Source organism: Astatotilapia calliptera, chromosome 13, assembly GCF_964374335.1.
Source record: "Astatotilapia calliptera chromosome 13, fAstCal68.1, whole genome shotgun sequence".
NCBI lineage: Eukaryota > Metazoa > Chordata > Actinopteri > Cichliformes > Cichlidae > Astatotilapia > Astatotilapia calliptera.
This window is the reverse complement of record NC_137434.1, coordinates 31,429,284-31,455,553: the sequence shown is the minus strand read 5'-3', so window position 1 is coordinate 31,455,553 and position 26,270 is coordinate 31,429,284. Positions and strand designations below refer to the sequence as shown.

Below are 26,270 nucleotides of genomic sequence, written 5' to 3'. Positions count from 1 at the left end.
CTCCATTTAACATGAAAGGAAAACCAACAATGAATAAAAAGCTCAACTTTTATCTGCAGCGAAGACAAAAACAGCTCATCTGTGACTCTGTTACTAAAACTAAATTAGCCTTAAATTTTCTCACTAAGGAATGAAAACGATCCTTTAAACTTGAAAGCGTCAGTGCTTTGACTTATTGTTTGACTATTATGACCAATAATTAACGTGGTGAGATCTTTCCCTCTCCTGTGCTGGGCCAAGTCACTCGCTTGCATTAATTCACATCCATGTGAGCCATGAAAACGACGTCTCAAAGCGACGCTGCAGGTTAACGGACTAAGCTAGTGCTCAGCAGTGCTCTGATTGGACGAGCTGAGCAGATTTCCCCTCTGTCGCTCGCTCAGCCGTGCTGAGGTTTTGTACGAGCTCTGCAACTCTGACACTGTCGGGGCTGAAAACCCGTTCGTAGCCACTTTTTCTTCTTCGTTGGTCTCTGCAGACAGCGCAGCTGGCGTCAGTCCTTTAACCTGCTCTCTGCTGCTCGCCTCCTCACCTTTCCGCCGTCTCATCAGACGCCTGTGAAACCAATTAGCCGGCAGAGAAACTGCAGCGTGACAGATCAGAGCAGAAGCTCAAAATCAGATGTTTTACGTTTACGCACTTTTATTTTTCCGTCTCCTCGTCTATCAGGAATAAACTGACGAGCTTTTTGGAAGCACAGAAATGGAAAATATTGCTGCTGCACATCAGCGCAGGCTCTTCATAAACGCTCCTCTCCACATACTTTATTCATGAGATCTCAGCTTGTGCGTTTTTCCTTTTTAATCTTGGATGGAAATTTACTTCGACATTTATGAGCCGAGCAGCTTTGGCTTCTGTCACCTTTTAAAAACTTCATTTCAGATCCCAACAAATCCCGGAGCCTCGGGAGGAAGTGAAGGACCAACCGAACCGAGATTAGAAGAAGGCAGAGACGCTTTAATCCAAACATCTTTCATCACACCGAGTTTCATGTGTGTTTGACCCCCGCTGGGGTCAGACTGCTCCATGTAAGCCCCCCCACCCCCACAAGTAAAATCCGTATACGAATATGGAATCACAGCTTTGATGCTCGGGTTCGATCACACTCGAGCGTCGCACTGAAACTAAAGCTCGGGTCTGTCTGCTTTACAGATGCTCTTATATAAACGTCTGTTTTCAGTTAATGATTTTTGCATCTGTCATGTGAAGATAAAGAATCTGGTTATTGTGAGGACTTCCTGTTCCTGCTCTCAGGATTCACATGGCAACAGTTTAAAACCTGAGGTTTTAAATCGAAACATTTCTCTACGCAGACGTCACTTTAGTAAGACGTCACTTTCAAAGCGTTACATTAACCGTAGACGTTGCATGTAGATTACTATCAGTAATCTTTAAACAATAAACTAAAAGCTATGAAAGACTTTAAAATGTTTACAACACGTAAAGATTTTATAAAGACTTTAAACTTAAGAACAAGATTTTACTTAAAAAGAAATTTAAAATACTTTTTTTTAAAATACAATCATTATTTTAAAAACTAAAAGCTTTAATTATAAAATAAAGTTTCTGTAAATTCTTAAAAGTTTAATGTGCATTTAAAAGTTGCACTTTAGTAAAAGTTTTCCAAAAATTCTACAAGCTCGGTTTAAAGAGATTTCCTTAGACGACATCGTTTGAAAATTGGATTTAAAAAGACTTTGTAGACTTTCTAGTAGACTTTTAATTACCCGCTTTACTTAGTGTTAAACTGCACATAATCTTAAAAAGATGTTTTACATTCAATAGAAAATTCAAGAGCTTTCAGTTTATGTTAAACATTATAAAACCTGAATTTTAAGAACTTTTATTCAACACGTTCATTTGAAAAACTTTAAAATCTCTACTTTACATTGACTAAAAGATTTGAAACTTTAAAGCTGCACACAAACATTTTATTTTCAACGCTTTATGCTCTTAAATCAAAACTGGAATTATTCAGTTTTTTTGTTTTTATAAACACATTTAAATACATTAAAGTATTTCACATTGAATAAATCTTTCTCTAAGTTTGCATTAACGAGACGTTCTAATAAACCCACAGTCCTCACTTTACATCAACTAAACGCTTTGATTTTTTTTTATGCAAACAGCTTCACCTGACTTCTGTGTTGCAGCTCCACCTCCACCTGCTCCGTGTCTGCAGGTGAGACTGCGCCCGTGTGCAGCACAGCGAACGCTCCGAAGCGTCCGACTAAATTAAACCAGACTTTTAGACCCAAGCTTTAAAATCTGCGGCGTCGTGGTGAAGGTGAGCGCCGCTCTCACAGACTTTCTATACTTAGTTGAAGCTTCGCCGCTGGGAAACAGACCCTCCTCCTCCTCCTCCCTCTGTCCAACTGCTCCACTTCCTATCTGCGGGACACTTTCCAGAACATTCCTGCGTCCCTCCTCGTTCTCCTCTGCTTTCAGTTTTTACAGCTGGTATGTTTAATTCCTGTCCTCCTTCATCATCATCACCTACTCCCATCCCCACTGCCAATCACGTCACTTCATTTTAACTCGGTCCACTTTATTTTAGTAATCTGATTACTTGTTCTCGCCTTGTTTCCTGCTGAGGTCACGCAGCATTAGCTTTAACTATGAACACAAACACGGTGTGTCGCATTTGACGCCGCTCGCCTCACCACCTCCTGTTCTCCTCCCCCTCGTTCTCCTCCCTCAGGACCACCTCCCTCCTGGTTTTCATGCAGCTCCCTCCTCTCCCACGCATCCTTCCTCACAGCATCAAAATCGAGTTTTCTCCACACCCATCTGAAACTCTATCAGCTTCAAGTTTAAGCCTCAGAGTCGTGAATCTCTGACACTGCACTGCTTCAGTGAAGAAGGTGCAGTTTAAGCTCTTAAGGAGAAGCAGAAAAATGCAAGGTAAGAAGGAAGGATAAGAAGGAAAGGATGCATACAGGTAAGTGTGGTGAAGACAGAGAGGAAGGATGACTGGCCTCGTTTCCTAAAATAAAGCTCACCTCTTTGCTCTTAAAGGAACCTAGTTTCATCGATACTCCTGCTGCTCTGCACTACAGCAGATCAGCTGAGCATTAAAGGATGTGGGCAGATTTATGATGCATGGATCTGCACCAACCAAAGAGCAGATTTGAACTCTAAGCTTTGGACAGCATGTCACTGCTGATGTTTGGCGCTGTAATGCAGAACAGGAAGGAGGCCTCTGCGTTTCCTCGTTACATCCAAAGCAGCAAATCAACCTTATGACCAATCCCAGAAACACGTCGACATTTAAAAAGACGCCGTGCGTGCCGTTTACACGTTTCCCATAAACGCACCTCCATCTCGTCACGCGCTTCCTCGCCATCTTTGGAATGAAACATCCTGCGATGGAGGTCGTTACTTCTTTTTAAAGGGCCAACGACTTTGGCAAAATTCAGACCAAACATCAGCCAGATTTCATATTTCCTGAATACAAAGAGTTGATATTTCTGAGCTTTTTACAGAGAAACACATCCTGAATTCAATGAATCGGACTTTTCTGATATTATGAATGTCTCTGGGAGGAAACGAGTGACACGGCATAAAATATTCAACAAACTGAAATCGTCTGAACAGCAGGAGACGATCAAACATGCTGCAAATAATCTGCCATAAACACGATTCCTAATGATCCCCGTCTGTAAACATTCACCCACTCAGGACCAAAATCCTGACCAAACACCTCGTTCTCCTGCATTTATGCTTCAGATTCAGATCACATGACCGCAGGCTCCTCCTCCTTCATCTGGCGACAATGAAGTCAGAGCGGCGTCCCTCTGTCCTCGCTATGCAAACAACCCGACGTCTGAGACGGGTTGTTTACAGGAAGGAGCTCGGAGAAGAAACGACAGCAGGAGGGACGGAGGCCACAAAACGTGACGATTCAGACCAAAGGCGGTCTGAGGCGGACGCGTTCGACCGCACGAATAACAGCGGCTTAAGTGAAGTTATCAAAAGTGCACATTAAGAAGTGAGAAATGCTTTTGTGGACAGTTTCCTATGAGTTTATGGTTCAATGTGAATCCAACAGACGTTTACTTTATAAAGTCTGATCCAAATCTAAAGGCATGTTTAAAGCCATCGTGTACTCCAGTCCCAGCTGCTGGTTCATGATGATGAACACAAAGTTTTCCACATTTAACCAGAACGTCTACGTCAGCATCATCATGCACGGGTTCAAAACCCTGAGACGATCACAGGTCAGCAAGTCGAGGAAACGGGAAAATGTTTGAATACAAAAACCAGGCCTCAAACTAAAAGCTCCAGGATTGGAAACGGTTTCGTTTCCTTTGCTTAAACATGAAAAGAGGTTTTTGTTTGGTGAGCAGAGACAACAGGAGGACGCACAGACCGCTCGGGCTCACATCGGCGCTCTGACACAACGGCAAAGACAAACAGGAAGTGCTGTGCATTCAAAGACAAAGTCAACACAAACCTGCTGAACTCACCACCGGTGCCTCCATTCATGAATACGACTGAGCCAAACATTTAAAGGAAGTTCTGCTGACGCCACCTCGTAGCGTTTTCGCTTCGCCTGTTATGCAGTCGTGCTCCAACAACGCAGCGAGCTGAAGACACAACTGTTTAATATTGATGGAGCTGGAAGCGTGGGACTCGGACGCTGCAGCAGAGCTGATGACTTACAGCTCGGATCCCCCCGCCGCGTGACGCCGAAACCCACATCATCACCGCCGCCCACACTGCCTCAGAGGCATCAGCGGAGGAGCCAAAACGCACCCAGAAGCATCGTTGGATCTCCATCAGGAGCATCGATCCACTGAAAGTGTCCCTGCAGACCGTTAAAACATCCAAACGGATCGAACCAAGAAACAAACCAAGCGAGGACTTCCCCTCGTTACCAGCTTCACTTCATTTAAAGGTCTCAGAGCCACCTGAGCTCTGACCACGAGGACGCGGCAGAACCTGCTTTCACCACCACTTTCTTTCTATCCCATGTAGGGCTGCCACAAACGACTATTTTGATAGTCGACTAATCAGATCATCATCCATTGGACGTAAAAGTACAGCTTATTGCACCAGCAGCATCTGCTCTTATATAACTATCATTAGCTTACAGCTTTAAGCTTTTAAGGTGCTAACTAAAAATAAAGACAAAAAGATAGTTTATTAAATTTTAATGACATTTGCAGATTGTTTCGGTGAAGTTTAATAAACTCCTTGCTATCTAAAATATAACAGGACACCGGAGTAAATTCTGGAGCATCTCACACTTCTGATAATCAGCTGTCTGCTTGACGTTTATTCAGCTGTGTAAAAACTATAACTTTAATCTCAGCCAAACCGATTTACTCAGGAACAAATAAAATACTAAAAAAAGCCAAACAATAACATTGTTAAGTTATCTAAGTGACTCATATATCATGTTTAACCTGAGTAGCGGCGGTGGGTTTGAAAACAATTTGCTGGGAGTCCGGTGCTCTCACGGCGCTAGTGAGCCTAGCCCCCGGCTAACTATCGAGCTAGTGGGTAACAGACGTCTCCAAAAACGTCGGAGCGCTTTTGAAAATATGTGGTGTCCTGATAAACTGAGCAGATATTTGAGGTTTACACAGCTACATTCTCGCCTGAAAATATGTTAAACGTTTATTTTGTGACCCAGAAAGAATAATAAGAGTAATATTAAAACTAACTAGCTGCCGCCATTGTTGGAAACTGCGCTGGGCTGCGCTATGAATTCTGGGACACAGCTTCTTCTTCTTCGGGGTTTAACGGCAGCTGGCATCCTTGTACATGCAGTGCTGCCATCTTCTGTTTCAGTCCGTTATTACACTCTTAAATCCTGCTACTTATTCCTGCGTCTTTTGGGATCACAAACCTTCAAACGACGCGTCGACTATTAAATCAGTCGACGATTTTGATAGTCGACTAATCGTGGCAGCCCTATTCCCATCACCTTTTACCTTTTTCGCTCACACAAAGCGCACGATCAGCTGTGGGGCTGTGTCTGAGCTGAGGGTGGTGTCTGGGTCGAGCACACAGGCAGAACAGAAGCATCACAAAAACTGGCTAAAAATGAGAGATTCTTAATATCCAGAAACAAATTCAGTCACTTAAAAGTTAAAAATCAGGGATCGGCTTGTTTATTCGCTCACTTATGAGGCTTTTAGTTGGAAACCAGCCAGGCGGCCCAAACTAGACCGGCCCAGCAGGGTACACCAACCTTAGACCGGCGGATTTTTATCATATACGCAGAAACATTTCTCAAACTTCACAATGGGCAAAATTTCCATAACGAAAAAAGCAAAATTACAAAAATTTAGTTCACATTAAAAGTCTGTTTAACTGTTCCCATCACAGCTGAACTCTGCTTGTCTTCATGTCCTGTTCATATCAAACATGACCAAAGTCCCTAATAATGAGCTGAGCCTGCTTAAGCTCTCAGTTTCACCGTTTTTTGGGGGTTTTTTCCCCCCCATTCTTGGATCTGTGTGACATCACAGAGACAGGATATGCCTAATATGGCTCTCCCAGACAAAGAAGCCCCACCTCCTCTGCTGTTCAAATCAAGAGGCAGCCAATCAGGAGACTTTGTGTAAAGTGAAAAATCAGTGCTAAAATGGCTTTAAGTGCAAGATAAAGTAGGATTATTCTGAACTGACACTCATGCAAAGCTGGTCTAACACAATATAAAACGTGGAGAGAATACTCTGGTGAATCGTCTTTATAAAAAGTACATTTACTATAAACTTGTCAGATTTTTAAGTGATTTAAATGTTACATTTTGATCATAGGCGGTCCTCCAGGATCCCCACACCCCCCGTGGTATTTTAAAGGGAGTAAAATAAAACTGGTCATCCTCAGTGGAAGTCATCCAAACATCTATCAGTTTCCTTTTGCTTATCCAGAGCCGGGTCACAAGCCCAGCAGGGCGTTCCAGAGGAAGGTTTTCCAGCTGAGGAAGGGATCTGGGAAATGTTGGCACTAGAACTGACTGGAGGAAATCACGTCAGTGTGAAATATGCTTTTCCTCGAGCATCGGTTAACTGTGAGGATTACGATCTTACTTACACGCCAGAAAGGAAAACTCTGGCTGCGTGATTCAACATTTTTTTTAGTTCATGTTTGAATCTTTTAAAAGATTTTAGGGTTGGAGATGAACTTTTTACTGCCAACACGGCGGCGTCCTTGAGCCTCCCAGTGGGAACAAAGTATGAAAAGCAATAATTTTTATCCCTGAAACAGCAGATTTAGGCTGAAAAGGTGCAAATCTCCATCTCTGGTTTCACTGCAGCTCTTTGTTAAAGCAGCAGCAGCCTGACAACTGCTCCACACCTCACTGTGATATTATAAAGGCTCCGGTCAACAAGTTGCCAAATGTTTCCCAGTTGCTGCATCAGAGAAATGAGGAGATAGGTGGGGGAGGATGAAGATAAGGGTGAGGAGAAGCAGGGGAGGAGGAGGAGAAAGCAGGGTGAGGAGAAGCAGTGAGGACAGATCAGGGAACGAAAAGATTAGGAGGAGAGAAAGCAGCACTCGGCCTGTATCTGATTACATAATTGCTTCAAACAGGGTCTGCGCAAACAGCAGCAGTCCACGCAGAAACACCTCCACGTCCCCGAACTTCATTTAAGCCCGCAACGTTAGAAACACGTCACACTCCTGCACAGAAACAGCAGAAATATCTGCAGACATCTGAATTATTAAGACGCAACGATGAGCTGTGAGGGGAGAGCAGCGGCGCTGGGCGGGACAGAGGGACGGAGTACAGAGAAGGTCACTCCAGAGAAGCTGTGGGAACGTCCTGCTGTTTGTTTGCTCTGAGGTCGACCACGCCTGCACCACCATCATCATCATCATCATCATCATCATCCATCAGGAGAGCGGGGACAAACAAACCCTCCATCAGCTCCGACTGAGCCGTGAGAGCTGCAGACTTTCACCAAAACAACAACCACCTCCTCCTCCACCAGCAGCAGCAGCTCCTGCGCACCATGCACAAGTTCAACGCCACGATGGAGAACATGGCGGGGGGAGGGGGGCGCACAGACACACGGGGAGAAGACGTCGCTGCCCGGCTCGTCTTTGCACCAACAGCCCGCAGCTGTGGAGGTTAACCCGAGAGAGGCAGACCGGGGCTGCACTCACCTGGAGACCGACGGAAGCGCAGTGGAGTCCCGCTCGGAGCGAAGGACGGACGGGCTGCTGAGAGCTCGGAGCACGAAGAGCGCAGAAGCACAGTCCTGAAATCCACCAATCCTCCTCCTCCTCCTCTTCCTCCTCCCCCCGCCCTCCGCTTCAGCCCGGCCGGGACTGCAGCGCACGGTGCGCTCGGTTCAAACACCGGGACACCCCGCCGGGGCACTGACCCTGCTTTATGACGATTATTATAACGTCATCCGCAGCAGTCTCATAAATATTACTAAGCAAACTAAAGTAATTACACTGACAGATCCCCACCGCCTACACTCACTGTGTTCATGTACGATCAAATCAAACCGCACAGCGCTTTATACTGTACGGTAACCCCCGAAAACCACACTCGGCCCTGTGAGCAGGCACTTGGCGATAGTGGGAAGAAAAAACTCTCTTTTAACAGGAAGAAACCTCCGACAGAAGCAGGCTCAGGGAGGGGCGAGACAAATTTAATAACACATTTTCTGTCTGTTTATTCTGCCATGTTGAATTTGAGATTGACTTTACTGGATAATTTTAATATTGCTTCCTTTTGCATCTATTTTATTTGAGCTTTGTTTTTAATTTAAGATATATATTAAGTATTAAGTAAGATAGAAAACAATTTTTAAAAGCCAGGTAAATATATGGTTCAAAAAGCTTTTCTTGAATGTTCAGACTCCTCAGTTTCCCTGAGATAACTAATAAAAATATATATTTCACCCCATGTGCCAGTTACACTCACAGACAGCTGGATTTGAACCCAGGACCTTTGTGCTAACCGCTGTGCCACCATGCTGCTATCATTTTAATGTAACTGTTGTCTTTAATGGAAGCGACACACCTCGTGTTGTCAGGTGACTGAATGTGGAACAAATGAAAGTTTCATTAAAACTCTTCATAAATAGAAACATAATTTCCATCCTTTCCTCTCGAATTCAAAAATACTTTTGTTTTCTTCACTATTTTTGTCTCTTTTTTTGTCTTTTTTAACATTTGTGTCAGACTGTTTTTATCATTTATCATTTTAGATGGTGTAGAAAACATTAAAAGTTTACCACCAGTGTATGCAAATTGTCTTTTATGTAACTCATACATTACAAATTACCATACAGCCTTATATAGGTTAAAAATATGACTAAACAGTAAACAAAACTCAGGTACATGTTGCATGACAAATGTTTATGCGACAGATCAGTTATAATTTGTACAGTCGGTGTGTAAATATTCAGACTTCTAAAACAGTTAATTTGTGATTTGTTTTTTCATTTAATGCCTTTTTGACTGGATTTAACTTGATTTTACACATTTTCTGCATCATAAAACCAAAACATTCAGTCTTTTCTTCCATCACTGGTAAACATTTACATTTTTCATTAACTGTATAGTTACTTTGTACGCATACACATAGACAGATTAAATTAATAATAAAAGATTTTGATGTAAAATAATAATTTGTGTGTGTTTACAATCAAAAACAGGACTGTCCTCGGAGACCAGCCTGATGTCAGTGCGCCCCAGGGCAGCTGTGGCTACAACGTAGCTGCCATCACCAGTGTGTGAATGTGTGTGTGACTGAATGTAGTGTGAAGTGCTTTGGGGTCCTTAGGGACTGAGTAAAGCGCTATACAAATACAGGCCATTTACCATTTACCATGACGTCCTCTGCAGTGGACAAAAAAACTTATCGATACTTTTTCCTGCAGTTCTCCGGAGGCTGTATCCTCCTCATCAAAGTGACAGTGCATGTTTAGGCTCCAGGTTACAGCACCAGAACGTCTCCGCCCGTCTGTGCTGCGGTTGAGTTTATAAGAAGCGCCCCTATCTCCCAAAGTAAGAGTGAGGGGCGGAGAGTCAGGCAGGGAGGAGGGAGAGGAGGGAGAGTCTGCAGAGACTGAGTGATGCCAAAATGCAAAAAGTTGGAGGTGTAACATCACTGAGCAGCAAAATATGAAAGATGCAGTTAGAAATACTCAGCTGAGCCTCCCGTTGGGCTCAGTCTGGGTGACCCTGATCTTATCTCCATCATCTACCCCCCACATCCTCCCTGTGTGTCCAGCAGAAACAGACCTCAGGCTCTGTGTCCTGGCAGCACTGGTCATAATAAACCTCCCACTCGATGAATCATCAGATCAGAGCTCCATTTGTCCACTGACTCTGTAAATCACCCTGCAGGAGAAAGATAACTTCAAGCTTTTTATTCAGTGACTGTGAGCTCAGGACACAGAAAGAGGAGCTTTAAAAGGGAAACATGAAAGTCATATAACTCTTCCACTGATTGATGTTCACGTCAAACATGACCATAGTTTCTAATGATGACGCCACTGCAGGTAACAGAAGTCCCAGTGAGCTCAGGCTGATGAAACTCTCAGGTCATCACAGTGTTTTCTGCTCTTAGATCTGAGGGGATAAAAGCCCCGCCCACCTGCTTTTCAAACGTTCTTTTTAAGAGGGGCAGTCAATCAAAAGAAAGGAAGCTTAAAGGGGAGGAGCTAAAACGTAGAATAAGCTCCACACATATGATTTTGGACTGAGTCATGCAAAGCTGCTCTGGGAGAGTAAAGCATGAAGCCGGACGGGACTCGTGATCCCTAACAGTTTGTTTTGTGCTGATTACGAGACAATAAGTAAAGATGCCTCATCCTCAGTGTGTTACAGTGGGCTCTTTGGTGGGTGTCACTCATTTTGGACACCACACTATTTCTCTTTGTGATTCTTAATTATCTCATTGTTTCTACTTGCCTTACAAGAGGAAAAACTCCCACCAACAGCTGCAAGCAGCAAAGATCAAACCTGGGTTTCAGTGTTTAGATACTCTATCCAGGGAGCTTGTCATTTATCCACACAGAGCTTTTCCAGTTCTCTTGAGAAATGAGTAAAATAACTTCTTGTTACTCATTTCTGCAGAACAAGACGTCCAGTTCAGAGACTTAAAGGAACTGAGCTAAAGTCTAACAGGTAGTCACGAGCTACAGCTGCCTGTCAGGGTTAATCACCCCTGTGCAGTGGTTATGAAGTGGGAAACGCTGTAAACATGTTTATTTCTGGGAGTCTGTTGGGACGGATTCACGTTGGAGTGGACATCAGAGAAAATGAGCCTTGGAGCCCTCTGCTGCAGTCCTCGCTGTGCACATTTTCAATCCATCTGTGGATCTTTTGTGTCTCTTTATAGATGTTTTTTGCCTTTGTGGTCATCTGACACATCGGTTTATAGAGTGAGAGGCCACATCACAGGTTCCTCAAGCAGCAGCACACACAGTGTTTGGTCTCGTTTACAGATGTCTACACTAAACTCCTGCAGTCTCAAGGTCTACAACTCAAACTGGCCCTAACAAAGATATGAACACAACAGGCTGCTCACTGCGTGTGTGTGTGTGTGTGTGTGTGTGTGTGTGTGTGTGTGTGTGTGTGTGGGATTATCACTCAGATACCAGACACCGTGTAGAAATGTCTAACAGACCACAGCCATATTTGAGGAGAAGGTCAGAGGTCGTGGAGGTAATTCCCCGTCGTGCAGCAGCTGCTGCAGAGCTCTGAAGTCACTCCCTGTTTCTGCTGCTCATTCACTTCCTGTCGTTACATCTGAGTGGATAAACTCTCATTTATTCCATCAGTGATATCATGGACAGGCGACACAAGATTAATTCCATGAAAAAGAAACGAGTTACATCACAGTTTAATCTACTGAGAAAAGTAACTTCTTAGAGAAATTTCACAGTCCCAGAAAGAAGCGTCCTTTGCTTTTATCTCACGTTTACATCCAGATGAACTGTTTAACATGGGAGTCTATGGGGACTGACTCACTGCTGATGCCTCCAGTGGACACCAGAGGAACTGCAGGCAGATCAGAGTCAGTTACTTCATTTCAAGCTGTGAGTCAGCTGGCTGCAAAAACATGTTTGTGCCTCGTCGTCGGTCGACAGCGTGACGGTAAAACCGTGTCTGATGGTCACAACTAGGTCGCTGATTGGCTGTTTGTTTCCTGCCTCCCTGAGGAGAACAGAAGATGCTGTTTGTGCGAAATGTCAGCATTTCTTTCACTGCAAAGTTGCACTCAACTTCAACATGTTGCTTAGTAACAGCTGGCTGTCAGCACCCACTCAGGTGTGTGTGTGTGTGTGTGTGTGTGTGTGTGTGTGTGTGTGTGTGTGTGTGTGTGTGTGTGTGTGGGCAGTTTGAGTGCTGGGCAGATTTAAAGGGAGAAGATGGATAAACAAAGCCGAGGAAAGGAGAGGAGGAGAGGATACACGAGAGAAAGAAGGCGAGGAGACGACTTTTCTTTCTTTCTCTTTGCAGACAGAGTGGCGTTTCCATGGTGAACACTATGGGATGCCAAGCTGGTTGCTGGGAGAGGAAGAGGAGGAGGAAGAGCAGGTTAAGGCTGGTGGATTTTTTCCAGCATTTCCACAGAGACTGAAGAGTGTGGGTGGGCTGGCCCTCTCTCTCTCGCTCTCATGGCACGTCACTGAGTGTGGGGGCGGCTGTGTTATTATTTGTTGTAGCAGGAAGAATGAGAGAAGGTTGGAGGTGGGTGGAGGAGGACAGCTGCTGCAGATGTCAGGTCCACGGGGACCTGACATCTGCCTGTGGTCTCAGTCGTGACAGGGAGGTGACTCAAGTCCACTGCTGATGTCCAGGACTTGTTTTTAGGAACTCGGGATCTGTAGCTCCTCTGAGCTGCTGACGGTGCAAAGCAGATTTGACATCACTTCAGCATGTGCTGCCGTTCATCGGGGCATAAACTGGCCGTGAACAGCCAAGGTCTTCGACCAGCTCACACTGAGTGTTTGACAGAGTCACGGTTAGTCGATGACAGGTGTGTCTGGGCGACACGGTACCTTCATCACGCCTGTTAAACCCGTCGTGTCACATGTGGGCCAGGAAACGCTCAAAAGTACAGATGCTTATCTGAATTATCTTTATTTTCAGTGGTCACCAAACATAATGACAGCAGCGTCTTTGAATTCAGGGTTTTTGAGCACCACATCTCTGCTCTCTGCTCTAACGTGTATGAGATGTGCATGACTGTAGCTAGGTGTGCTTAACAAAGTGTTTACATGTGCACAGGCTCTGAGGAGAATTAAGATCCTCATAAAACACGAACACCTCCTCCTCTCTAATCTCCAATTGTCTTTATTGTGTGTGTTTGTGTGTAAGGTCTCAGGGCAGGTTGGCATGACAACAAGCGTCCACGTCCAACAGTGTATCCATGGAGATTTGCTCTCTAAGCACACACACGCACAGCGTGGTGTGCGTCTGTAACTGCAGATATTTCCTGATGAACGCAGCCTTTAAAGGACCATTCAGCTGTTTTTATTTTCACATCTCGCTGGCTCTGATTGGCCGTTGCTGCGGTGACGGCTGCTCTGGGGCTCCCGCTGCCTCAGGGGATTGTTGCTGCCGATCCGGGAGCCTCTCGCTGTGATTTAATTGGATCAGATGGCAGGTAATCGTATCAGGTGATGTGCTGTTATGTAATGACATCACTGCAGGGGCGTGTTTGTTTACATCACGCAGTGGTGTACGATGCAAATCCATTAATAACACACGTCTCACAAACCCTTTTGCGTCTTAGTTTAAAGGCCTTCGATCGTAGCCTGAAACTTTATCTTAGCCCGTGTGGAAACCGCTCAACGCAACTTAATGTAGAGGCCACAGTCGATAATGAACGTCATCGAGAAGTAAAGACGATGGAAGATATTTAATTCATACAAATCAGGCTTTGATGGTTCCAGTGTTTTTAGGTGCTTGCTGTACAGATGGAGACACAAAGCCAACATCCAACTTATTAAAAACTATAAATAAATTCTCAGTCACCCTCTGAATAAACCAGCAGCAGTGGTTTCATGACGTCCAAAGTCTTCATTCATTGAATCTGTAGGAGCATCGTTGACCTCTGACCTCTTCCAGGGGACGGTGGAGAAGCTGTTTGCAGGATCTTTGCTTCACTGGTCAGAAGCGAGTCTTGAAGCCGGAGAGCTCCAGCTTGTCGATCGACCTCTGGTTGGTGAAGGAGGCTCTGGTGATCCGGCTGGTGGGACTTCCTTCTTTGCTCAGCCACACCTTCCTGTAAAGGACCCAATGAGAAAGAAGAGAGTGCAGTTCAGGTTTATGGTACACGGGTCTAAGTCCTACACGCACTGCAGACAGAAAAGAGACTTTTGTTTTTACTGTGACGGCCGATGATCACAGCTTAGTGGTGGGTCATCGGTCACGGACGACTCTTCTGTGGTTGCTGCCTAAAGATTTCAAACATTCTTACTTAAACTTGCCAAAGATTCCCTGAGGTTCGTGACATTTTTACATTTCCTTCAGGATCAGTCTGGTTGAGACCTGCACCAACCAATAAAAGATTATTTATGTCTGCAGACACTTATATTGAGCTTTGATAGCAGCATCAACACCACTGTCCAGAAAGGAAAAGGCATCATGGCGATTCAGTGAGAAAAAAACAAGAAGAGGAAGAACTGGGGTGGAGTTGGGCTGCAAAGTGGCTTGCAGAGCAACTGTGAGCTGCTTACAGCAGCTTCTACAGCGTGTCCTACAGGCAGATATGGAATGGCTTTCACAGAGACGGCAGCTGATGGTGACTTGCTGCCAGAGTTCAGTCGGTCCACAGAAAGCTCTTCATTCAAGTCCAGTAAAAACTGGAACTAGTCGTGGATCCAGTTGCTTTTAATCACCACAGACTCTGATGTAAAACTGTCTGCCTTTCAGAGCTGCTGTTAGGTTCACTGCACTAACCGACCGTCCGAGAAGGCTGAGCTCTGGTTTTGCTGAGTGAAGTTTTAGGATTTTATTTGGTTCTTACTGAGCACTGATTGGCTGACTTCAGTGTCTGTGTGATGCTCCTATATACAGTCTATGGATGGCACCTGGTAACTACTGCAGCTACTCTTAGCTGGTAACTTAGCACGCCAACCTCTCGTCCAAATACGGTCACGTCCGGCTCCAAACACCAACATGCTGACGGCCAAAACCATAAAGTTGTGAGTTCAAAATGCAGAGTCCTGAAACCGATGTTCCTGACCTCACTGCTAGAGGGACATAAACGTTCAAAACCAGAAAAGAAGGCCCCACCAGCCGACTGGGGGTCAGGCCTGCATCTGGACGACCAAAGGCATGATGGGTAAATAAAAACATTCCTCTGGTTTTACATAACGCTGGGAGTTTGCTGTGCAGCAGCTCTCTGAGCGTTTGGTCGAGTGCAGGCGTGTGTAGATTAGAGGAGATTGCAGGGGATCAGGGTCACGTCCATGTAGCTGCACCGACTGAAGGCGGGCCAAAGAGAGCGGGCGAGCGAGCATGAGAACAAGAGTGGGGATGGGGAGAGAGAGAGAGAGAGTGGCTGTCCTAGTTTTGCTTTATTGCCAAACTCTGTCTACAGTGGACCGATCTGCTCCATGACCCACTACTCTACTGTCCACACACACACACACACACACACACACACACACACACACACACACACACACACACACAGCTTAACACTAATTCTCCAGCAGCTGGATGTTTGCTGGTTTCTAATCTGCTGCCATTTCTCTCTGATCCGCTCATGCACAGCTGCACTTCGACACTCGCGAGGACTCCATCTATGTCAAAAGCTCCGCCCTAAGCAAGATATTTCCAGTTATTACATCATAAGTGCATCGTTTCTGTCAGCACTGACCCTGTGCACGACCACCCAAAGGTCTCATGCAGCGAGTTATTACAGTTTAGCTTTTACTCTAAGTTTATTTTTTATCACTTTCACTGTTAGTTTAGGTCTTGGTGTTTGTCGGGGATCTGTGATCTCTCTAACAGGTAACATAGTGAAGGTGTTTGACTCACACTCATCAGACGTCCTCAATCTTGATATGCAAATACACAAAGCCTCATCAGACCAGCTGTGCAGCCAGCTGTGCTGCAGTTTACCACACGGAGAGACTAAAAATGGTTCCATTAAGTTGTGTTTCTCCCCCCAAAATCTAATCATTATTATAATCATTAATGCCATGAAGTGTTGAATTAGGACCCAACTTGCAAGAAGATGGAGGTAAAAGGAAAACTAATCCCGTGATGCAAGAACACGATGACCAGCGATGAGGGGATGACAGCGCTGCATGTACACAGGAGCAATCAGGGGAAGTGGACACAGCTGGGAAACCAAGGCACAGGTGATAATAATCACAGAACATGAGCCAGGAGGGCAGGTACGGCTACACACGAGAGATAAATGATTCCTGAAATCAGACGTGAGAAGCAATAACGAAACATGGAGAGGCAGACGTGCAGGAGGAAGAGACAGGAAGTTAGAACTCAAGACTGAAAACTGGAGAAGAAGCGGCACACGACGTGGTGCGGCGTCTGGCTGACATCAGGTTTTTCTTTAAACATTTTCCTTGTGGTGAAGCCTCAAGTGGAGTCGCAGGTGTAGTCCTTTCTGCTGCTCCGCCCCTGGGTGGAGTTTCTCCCTTTGAGCTGTCCTGCACTGGCCTGTTAATCAGCTGTGTGGAAGCTGCAACTCTTCTCTGCCAGAGCATCGTTGCTGCGACCGCACTCACCTGCATGCGCTCTTTTATTTGATTGTTTTTGAAATGACACAAATATTATCACTTCTGCTTCAGTGACCCCAGATCTGTTTCATCGTCTAGGTTTGGTCTTTAGTTTATGTTGGCTACAGTGACCTTGTCCTCATGTACGGTATATTCCACACAATGCTAACAGGAAGTCAGCAGCACACACTGTTGCTGATCCGAGCCAAATAACTCTCTTTACAGGTTTGTGACAAAACCACAACATGTTCATCGACCTGATTATAACCAATGTAAGGAGACCTGGAAGGGTTTTACAGCGCCTATAAGTTAAATGTATTTTTCTAACGACAGGTAGCCTTGAATACAACGAATGACTCCCTAATGTGGGTCTATTCTGCTTTTCCTTATTTCCTGTCAAACATCTCCTGTTACAGTGGAAGTTTCTGATAATGAGCTCCGTGAACGTGCTGTAACCTCAGGCTGAAGCTCAGGCTGCTTTTCCCCACTGTTGGGTCTGTGGTTGCGCGTTAGGCAGCTCCTCTCGTGTAATTAAACTTTTTATTGCCAACTTAAGATACGACACCTTCCCGGCTCTCTTGGTCACTTCTAACAGTTTGAGGAATTTCTATGTGGAAAAACGTGGAGCAGACTTTCCAGTGTCCACAAACACCACCAAGCTCCTGGCTCCCAGGACACACACCCCGACACACACTCCACAAGCTAAACTAAGACATACTTTCTACAGTAACAGCCAACATGTGGGTGGGAGCCGCGGGTTTGCTCCTTTAAATCAGTGCCACATTTGCCCCAGCAACATATTTTGATTACACATAAATTTTCCATTCATTTGGATTAAATCCCATATTTCCCACAACTAACGCTGATATCCAGTGTTTTAATTCAGCAAACTGCAAAGTGTTTGTAGTTTAACGTCAGGATTTTCCCGCCTCTCTCTTTGTTTCCATTCCTTCACTTTCATCAGCTCGGCTCTGGAATTTTTTCTGCTCCCAGAGGAATAAATAGAAACCACCCACTGCTTCACCTCCCACCGCCAGCCTTCGCTCTCCATACTCCACACAGCCTAACGTTTGCATTGCTCTCCTTTCCTCATCTTTCCTTATTTCCCTCCTGTTCCTCCTGCACGCCTGGAGGAACAGCTGGATCCCGTTTCACAGGCCTGGCAGGAAGTGAGGTCGTGGTGAAAGTGGAGTCGACAGGAAGGACGTGAAAGCAAGTGTGTTAACATGGAAATAATAGTCGATATACAACGGAGAGAAGCTGTGTGTGTGTGAACTGTATTAACCCTGACCCTTTACAGTCTTATTGACTGTTAGATGTGCTTTTGTTGTAATACAGCCAATCACAGTTCCTCATGTGTGTAACCAGCCTGTAAACACATTTAATGCCTGCAGTTGCTTCTGTGTTCAGACTGAAGCGTCCAGCTCCTAAAATTTATGCTGAAGCTTGAAATGAAATCTGTTTTTGTGCCATTTCTTCCTCTGGGGACCCCGCCCGCCTGGCCCTGCAAGGAGCGTGTGTGTGTGTGTGATGTCAAGGAGCATCAGCAGATCCCTTGAGGTGGTGATGTCATCTAAATCGGACGTCCCCACCCAGTGACATCACTCCCCCCGGACAGGATGGGACGTTCAAAACAAACTGAGCCCGGCTTCAGTTCCAGATCTGATACCATTACGCTGCATTCACTGACAGCTGGGAACTCAGAGTTTCTAGTGTTCAACTGGAAAAACAAAGGCAGAAACATCACCAAAGGGAGCAGATATAAATCCTGTAGCTCTGCTTGAAGAACCCGCAGTGTGGTCGCAAGTATTTAATATTTAACAATTCACCTGCATGAGAACAAGAACTCTTTAAACTGCTCATAAATCTCCTGAACCAAAGCGTCGGTGCCTGCAGATCTGCTGCCGCGACAGAACAGACCTGAAGCAGGTAACCGTTGTGTTGTGAAGGCAAAGGTCGCCATCTAGTGGCTGAAAAAGAGTATCACCGCAGCACTTTGCAGTGAGAGTTGCACCAGCCTGCTGTGGCGTGTCAGTGTGCACTCACATCTCCTCCACCATGTCAGCCGGACCCTGCACCTGTCCCACCACCGTCCCTTTGTAGGTGTTCTTCACCCAGCCGACCAGCCCGAGCCGCAGACCCTCCTTCTCTGTGTACTGGTGACGGGAAGAAAGGAGTTAATAAAATCCTTCAACCTGGATGTTAAACAAAGATTGATGTGGGACATAAAAACATTAAGTCAATAAAATAATGTATTAAAAAAATTGTATATACTTAATGTCTGTTTTGTGTGTTGGATAATCCTTCTAGTTTATTGGTTTATCTCCACAGAGGAACGATATGCAGCATGCTTTTAGTCATAAAGAAGGGGCAGCCAATAAAAACAGCTGGTTAGAGTTGACATAAAGGGGGAGGAGCTAAAGCAGGTTGTTTTATTTCAATGCTTTCACTGGGATTTTTTCCCCCACTGTAGCCTGATGAGTTTTGTGAAATCCACACCTGATCGTGTCGCCAGTTGTGTAAATTAATATGCGAAGTGTCACGGTCATGGATCAATGGTCACGACAGCATATTTATGGTGAAAAAACTGACCTCACAGCCACTTGTTAGTCAGCGGGCTGCTTTCAGTTACTGTGCAAACGTAAGGCTGGACACCTGCAGTCAGCTGAGACTGAAGAAGTCACCTGTATGATGACGTAATGCTTCTCCCACTGAAAACGTCCAGATGAACAGAATCAGCTTGCTGGGATTTCCTTACCTGGATGATCGAGACACCGTTTACATGTGTGCAAAAGGCCAAGATGCATAGAAAAAGCTACGTTTCTGTGCAGACTGAGCCTCGAACTGAGCTGTGGGTTTGGTGAGGATGGGATTTGGTTTTTGGAAGCAGCAGGAGGTGATCGCAGCAAAAAGAGAGCTCAAAGGAAAACTCACCATTCGGAAGCAGACGCCTGTCAAAGTAAGAAGGAGAGAAAAGAAAGTCTGAATTAGTAGCTGCTATTTTTTAATAGCTTGTTTCCAAAAGTCACATTTGTGTTTTGTGCATTTTCTTGTTTACACAGCCTAACAGAGGTGGTCTGTTTGGGCTTTTGTGAAGTTGGTGGCATTCATGAGGCTCTAAGAAGTGAAAGTGAGGCCAGCCCAGCTTGTTCCTAAATTAAGCAGCAGTGGATCGTTTTACAGGCTCTCAGAGGCCAACAGGTCTAAGAAGCAGAGGAAGAAAAGGGAGTTAAACATACAGACCCTGGACGTGACCGAAGATTTCAAAGTCCACCGACACCAGATTGCTTCCGGCTGAGTCATCAGCAGACATCCTGAGAGACTCGAGCTCAGAAATGTCCCTTTAACAGAAGAGCTCTGCAGTGTCTCCGTCCGCCTCCTCACCACATGGTCATGTCGTCCTCCTGAGCTTTTTAAAGGAAAATCTCACCACCAGCTGAGGAGCTCATGGAACATGTAGTCCATTAAAAACTACAAACAGTAATGATGGGCAGGTGTCCTCCTGTAAACTGATCAGATCCTTTGAAATCAGCAGTGACAACACCTGCCTGGTGTTTGGTACTTAGGGGACACGACTGAGAAGATGAAGGCTGCACAGAGGGTCATTAACTCCACTCTGAACGTCACTGGCCTCTCCCACCCCTGGAGGCCATCGCCATAATGGACTGTTAACAACCACTATCCCCCCACATCTCACCCCTGCCCACGCACCTCACCAATCTGAGCCACGGTCTCAGTAACCCTCATCACTCAGGACACTCACACACAGACTCTATTCAGACCAAGTCCTTTCTTGGTCTACACACCTTTGGAACGGGAGTCGTAGGTTTGACTCCCAATAGGCTAGACCCTCCACGCTAACCAAGCCCACCTCGGACATCAGCGAGAGACATAAATATGAAGCCATACCAGCTCAGACGTTGCCCGAGGTCTGTGTCAGGTGTTGAGGAACCAGGACGCCCTGATGAGAAGTGGGCTACTGGAACAAGACGGCATCGGTGGGCAAGAGATGAAAACAGGGCGCTGGTGGATGTTACTACACCAGTAACCCCAGTGGAAGGGTCAACATGTCAACTGGCTTCTGCATTTTGCCAGTGAGGACAGAGAAAGAGATCTGACATCACATTTAAGCATTTAAGCAGCAAAAATCCAGTTTAGGAATGTGAGTCAGTTCAGACTCACATTCATAGAAAACAGCAGCTCGTCAGTCCTGCTCCTGAAGGACGCTGATCCCAACTGGAGCCAGGGGGTCCGAATGTGCCGGCACATCCAGTGCAAAGAGCACGGCACAACACACAACACACACATGTGTGCGCTTGTCTTGACACTCGCTGACATGATGCATTCTGATTCTCTCACAACCAACGCAAACGTGTCCTTACTGTCCAAAAAGTCCTCACATCAGTGTTCCTACAAAGACCGATGGAACAGTACGCACACACAGTCAGCTCGCGACCTCGGACATCATCAGGGGAACGCAGAGGTCATCATCCTACACATGACCTTTAACCCCCTAAAATACAGATTTATGTCAGACAAAGATGAAACTCTAGCAGTTTAACACTAACATTTACATCTCATTAATTTAACGAGTGTTCGCGGCAAACAGTCGTTATCCTGTCTTCCTTCTCTCACCCCAACCAATCACAGCAGATGGCCCCGCCCCTCCCTGAGCCTGGTTCTGCCGGAGGTTTCTTCCTGTTAAAAGGGAGTTTTTCCTTCCCACTGTCACCAAAGTGCTGCTCATAGGGGGCAGAGATAGTGTCTGTCTCCTGAATCCAAACTGGAAGCTGGTTCCACAGAAGAGGGGCCTGAAAACTGAAGGCTCTGCCTCCCATTCTACTTTTAAATACTCTAGGAACAACAAGTAGGCCTGCAGAGCGAGAGCGAAGCGCTCTAATAGGGTGATATGGTACTACAAGGTCATTAAGATAAGATGGGGCCTGATTATTTAAGACCTTGTATGTGAGGAGCAGGATTTTGCTGTATTTCAGTATTTGTGGTTTTCAGTTGATGTTGAAAATAAAGAAAGTGAAGAATAAAACGTCTGGAATGACATAAAAAGCTTTAACAGTGACATTAACGTAGAAATATGTAAAGAGGAAATGGATTCTCGTTTCTGCTGTGCCAGCTCTGCGCACATTTAGCAGCACTTTACTTAATTGAGGACTTTCTGCAGATATTATGGTTCATAATCACCTTTCATTATAATCCTCTTTATGATTTCTATACATTTCTAAATAAAACAAACAGTGATGATAAAACTGTGTTTAAAAGTGTTACATTTGATGTTAAACACATTTTTTATTTCATTCTTTTGTGTAATATTTGAATGATCTTTCATTTCAAACGTGTAAAGCAGTGATTCTGACTGCAGTGTTTGAACGCTGTGATAACAGATGCATTCCTGTGCTCGGGGTTTTCTGGCTCTCTCGCTGCTCTTCGTCGCTCTCCCTGCCAGGGGCCGGTGTTGTGCTGACAGCTGAGGACTCTGACATGAAGCCAACATGATCTGTGCTGTAAAAATATTTACTGTACACGACCACACTGAGCGCGCTCCGTGCAGCCCGGCGGCGTCTGTAGCGCAGCCAGGCCGTGTCTGGTCTCAAACCGTAACCGGCACCGTTTTTAAAGGATGCCGTCTGCGTGCAGCGGCGAGGCTCTCGGGTGCTGCTGCCACTCTTTTGGACAAAAGCTTTGTGATACTTGACCTGACTTTTTATATTTCACTCTCAGAATAATGATACACTTTAAAGGGGAAATAAATACATGATTAAATAAGTCGTTAGTATTATTGTCTGATCGACTGTCTCTCTTTACTCATCTTCAGCTCATCCTGGTCACTCAGAGCTCCATCCAAGCCTCCATCTTCATCTTCAACACCACCATCTAGACTCGGGGTCTGGTCCTAACTCCCATCACTGCTGGGATTCTGATCACAGGTCATCACAGAAGAGCGGTCATTGTTCCACATGGTCTCTCCGTGTTCATTTGGTCTCTGATCACTTTCTCTGAAATCACTTTTAAGGTCTCAGAATAAACAGAAATACCACCTTAAATGCTCCCACAGGCGCCCGCCTCATTTTTAGAAGCTGAGAGTCGTTCAGATTATAAATGTGTGTCTGGATTCACGTACACTCGTGCAACACAAGATGTCAGCAACGCAACTCTGAGTAACTCAGTCTGAGAGGAAGCATGGCTTCCCCCGGTCGTCATGGAGACGCTTCAGTGGTCATCACATGATCTGAATTTCTTGTTTCTGGAAAAGTAAAGATTTGTCAGGCTGAAAGAGGACACTGGACACACACACTCCTCACACACACAGTGTGTGAGGAGTGTGTGTGTGTGTACAGCACCATTGTTCTCTTTGAGTGCGACAGTTTGTGTGTTAATTTGTCTGCATCTGCTGTGTGTGTGAGACTAACTGCATGTGTCCACTTGCCTTGTGTGTGTTTGTGTGTGTGTGTGTTCACGCTGGTCTGTACTCTGTGTGTGTTTACACTTGGATGAGCCTTCTGTTCGGCGTGCAGTCGCTCTCAGTGAGCTGGGTTTTTAGGTCGCAGTGTTCTTTCTGCCACAGCCGTGTGCACACATGCACGCATGCACGCACACACACATGCACACACACATGCACACACACACAGTCACACACACATGAACGCACACACACAGTCACACACACACACACAGGAGAAGATGTTGGGCGCTATTAGGCACTGGGCTGCCGAGTTAGATGGGGATGGGAGCGGTGGTGGTGGTGGTGTGTGTGTGTGTGTGTGTGTGTGTGTGTGTGTGTGTGTGTGTGTGTGTGTGTGTGTGCTTAGGGGGTCCCAGAGGTCTTGTCATGCATATGGGCACAGAGCCAAGCTGAGAGCCTGCGAGTGTGTGTGACTGTGTGTGTGACGCTGGAGGGTTTAAAACCTCCACTGCTGTGTAACATGTCGACTCTTTTTAGTAATGTCATCCAGTACACACACACACGCACACACACACACACGCACACACACACACACACACACGCACACACGCACACACACACACACACACACACACACACACACGCACACACGCACACACACACACACACACACACACACACACACACACGCACACACGCACACACACACACACTCGTGAAAGCTGGTGAAGTCTTTCTGATTCGTTGTGACTCAGAGCTTTAAACTTACAGGACCTACATTTCATACTGTATGTTACATTCATCGAGCTCACGTGTTTGATTTTAAATGCTTAACAAAAATTCAATAAATAAAATAGAACATATGTTGTCTTATATTCATAATTATTGTACACAGCCATCAGCTACGACATTCAAACTGGGCACCTGGTAGTGGGTTTGTCCCACGCCTGCTGCTAAAACCATCAGGGCGAGGAGTCCACAGGTGCTGAAGGTGTCCTGTGGTGCCAGATAAACAAGATGTTTGCATCAGATCCTCATCAAAGTCGTGAGTTATCAGAGCAAAGATCGAACGCTGTCCCTCTTAACCAGAGTGAACACCCTGGCACTAATTTCCAAGTTTATGAGCGGGAACTGGACAAATACAAAATTCAATTCAATTTTATTTACACAGCGCCAAATCGCAACAACAGTCGCCTCAAGGTGCTTTATACTGTACAGTAGACCCTACAGTAATACATACAGAGAAAAACACAACAATCATATGACCCCCTATGAGCAAGCACTTTGGTGACAGTGGGAAGGAAAAACTCCCTTTTAACAGGAAGAAACCTCCAGCAGAACCAGGCTCAGGGAGGGGCGGGGCCATCTGCCGCGACCGGGCATTTAAAAGGAGGAAATCGCTCAGACACTCAGAGAAAGCTTTACAAACACTGAATGAAACTCATCCTCTAAGTTAGGAGACGGTCCGACGACCATAAAGATGGTGGAGATTTGTCCGCTTTCTTTTACCTAAAATTACACCACAACTAATTTAATGATAACTGCATATGTGTTTAATAAAGTTGCCATGGCAACATGACGCAGTTGTTGTGTAATCTGGGAAGTATATTTGGTGGTCAGTGGTTAAATAAATTCGTTATCTTCTTTCTTATCAGACACAGAGATGAAAACAACAGTGGGCAGCGAGTTAATAGACATGTTTACACTCAGATTTATCAATCTAATGAAAAAGGGAAATTTAACCGAGTTACTGGTTTTCACAACAGTCCAGCAAATGACATCTATTTTGTGCTGTAGAACAAATCATGTCTGTGATTAGCAGCAGTCTGAACACTCAGACTTTAAATTCCAACAGCTAACCAATAAATCAATCAATAAAATTAGTAAAGTCACTCACTTTCAGAAGAGGAAATGGATGAATAACTCAGGTTTTCCATTGGGCCACACTGCATTAAACAGTGTAAACAAAGAGCCACACATATGCGACAGAACAAAGAGTCACATGAAGTCCTGAATTACTCCAGACTCAGTGAGTATTTGACACAACGCTTTTAGCCAGTCCAGCTAGCTCTTAGGTTATGTCAGTAGGCTGCAGCCAACTGAAGTCTGTTTTCTTACTCCTCCCAATCCTAGTGCATGATCCTAGCTACTGTGGCTGCTGTGCTCGGACCTCTGTTCATCTCATCTGCATGTGTAGGCTGTCACTCCGCCGTTTACCTCAGCTGTCAATAAAATGCCTTTTCCATTGATACCTCCTCAGATCAACTCGGCATGATCGCCATGACTCGACTCAGCTTGACTGTTTGTTTTGTTTCAATCGAGTCCCACATAATGTGTGAGGTCGTTGTTATAGCAACACGGCGAAGCATTACGTCACGTAATTAGCATGTGACACAAATGCTACAACACAGCCGAAGACATACCTGCTGCTCGGTCTGTGGCTTTTCATCAGACTCGGGGAACACTGTGTTGTTTTTTGTAGCCGTTTCTTTCATTGCCAGGTTTCCAAAATGGCAATTTAGATCTTTGTGAACGAGATGCATGACTCATCGAGCGATGCCACTGACCAACCAATCGATAGCATGCAGTCTGATGCCGTCACATTTTAGTACCTGCTTGGACTGCTTGGCGCCTCAGCTGTGCAGGTATTATTTTAGTACCTTGTACCTTGTACCATGAACCTAATGGAAAACCGTGAAACCTGCGAAGGACTGTGGCGAGTCAATCCGAGTAGATACTAATGGAAAGGAACTTATGTGTGCACGTCTATTTACTCTGGAAGAGGCTGCAAATTTTGGGAGAGGAGTCCGAGTTGGGAATACATGTTGATGAGTGAAACTCACTTTCATCTGATGACAACCATACTGAGGTGAGCTGTTGAGGATATCCTGAACTTTTCTATCAGCATAGCTACTATTTTTGCCACTGTAAGCAGCTGTTAGCCTCTGTTAGCCGCTTTTAGCAGCTGTTAGCATGTGCTAGCCACTGTAAGCAGCTGTTAGCCTCTGTTAGCCGCTTTTAGCAGCTGTTAGCATGTGCTAGCCACTGTAAGCAGCTGTTAGCCTCTGTTAACAGGTGTTAGCGCCTGTTAGTTGCTGCTAGCTGGCATATGTGACACCTTCTTTGGACATTTGTCATGGTCTTCCATGTCTCTCAGGTTTTCC

At 45.3% G+C, this 26,270-nt stretch overlaps 2 protein-coding genes across 4 annotated transcripts in view; both read right to left on the bottom strand.

The window, feature by feature from the left end:
* LOC113034882 (spectrin beta chain, non-erythrocytic 1) overlaps nucleotides 1-8,267 on the bottom strand; it is a 100,506-nt gene extending 92,239 nt beyond the window's left edge. For both annotated transcript variants that reach the window (XM_026190024.2, XM_026190026.2), the window contains exon 1: nucleotides 8,128-8,267. The gene's annotated coding sequence lies outside the window, so the exon portion shown is untranslated. The remainder of the gene's footprint in view (nucleotides 1-8,127) is intronic.
* A 5,573-nt stretch (nucleotides 8,268-13,840) lies between these two features.
* Nucleotides 13,841-20,106, bottom strand: LOC113035310 (acylphosphatase-2). Of its 2 annotated transcripts, none has more exons than XM_026190797.2 (4): nucleotides 19,928-20,106; nucleotides 19,623-19,639; nucleotides 18,735-18,844; nucleotides 13,841-14,221 (listed from the first exon to the last, which is right to left on the bottom strand). In XM_026190797.2, exons 1-4 carry the CDS (start codon nucleotides 19,989-19,991, stop codon nucleotides 14,107-14,109), a joined length of 306 nt encoding a protein of 101 aa, XP_026046582.2. In that variant the 5' UTR covers nucleotides 19,992-20,106; the 3' UTR covers nucleotides 13,841-14,106. The 2 variants fall into 2 exon arrangements, with proteins under 2 accessions (XP_026046582.2, XP_026046583.1); XM_026190798.2 differs by having other exon boundaries at nucleotides 19,932-20,102.
* Nucleotides 20,107-26,270: the final 6,164 nt, after the last annotated feature.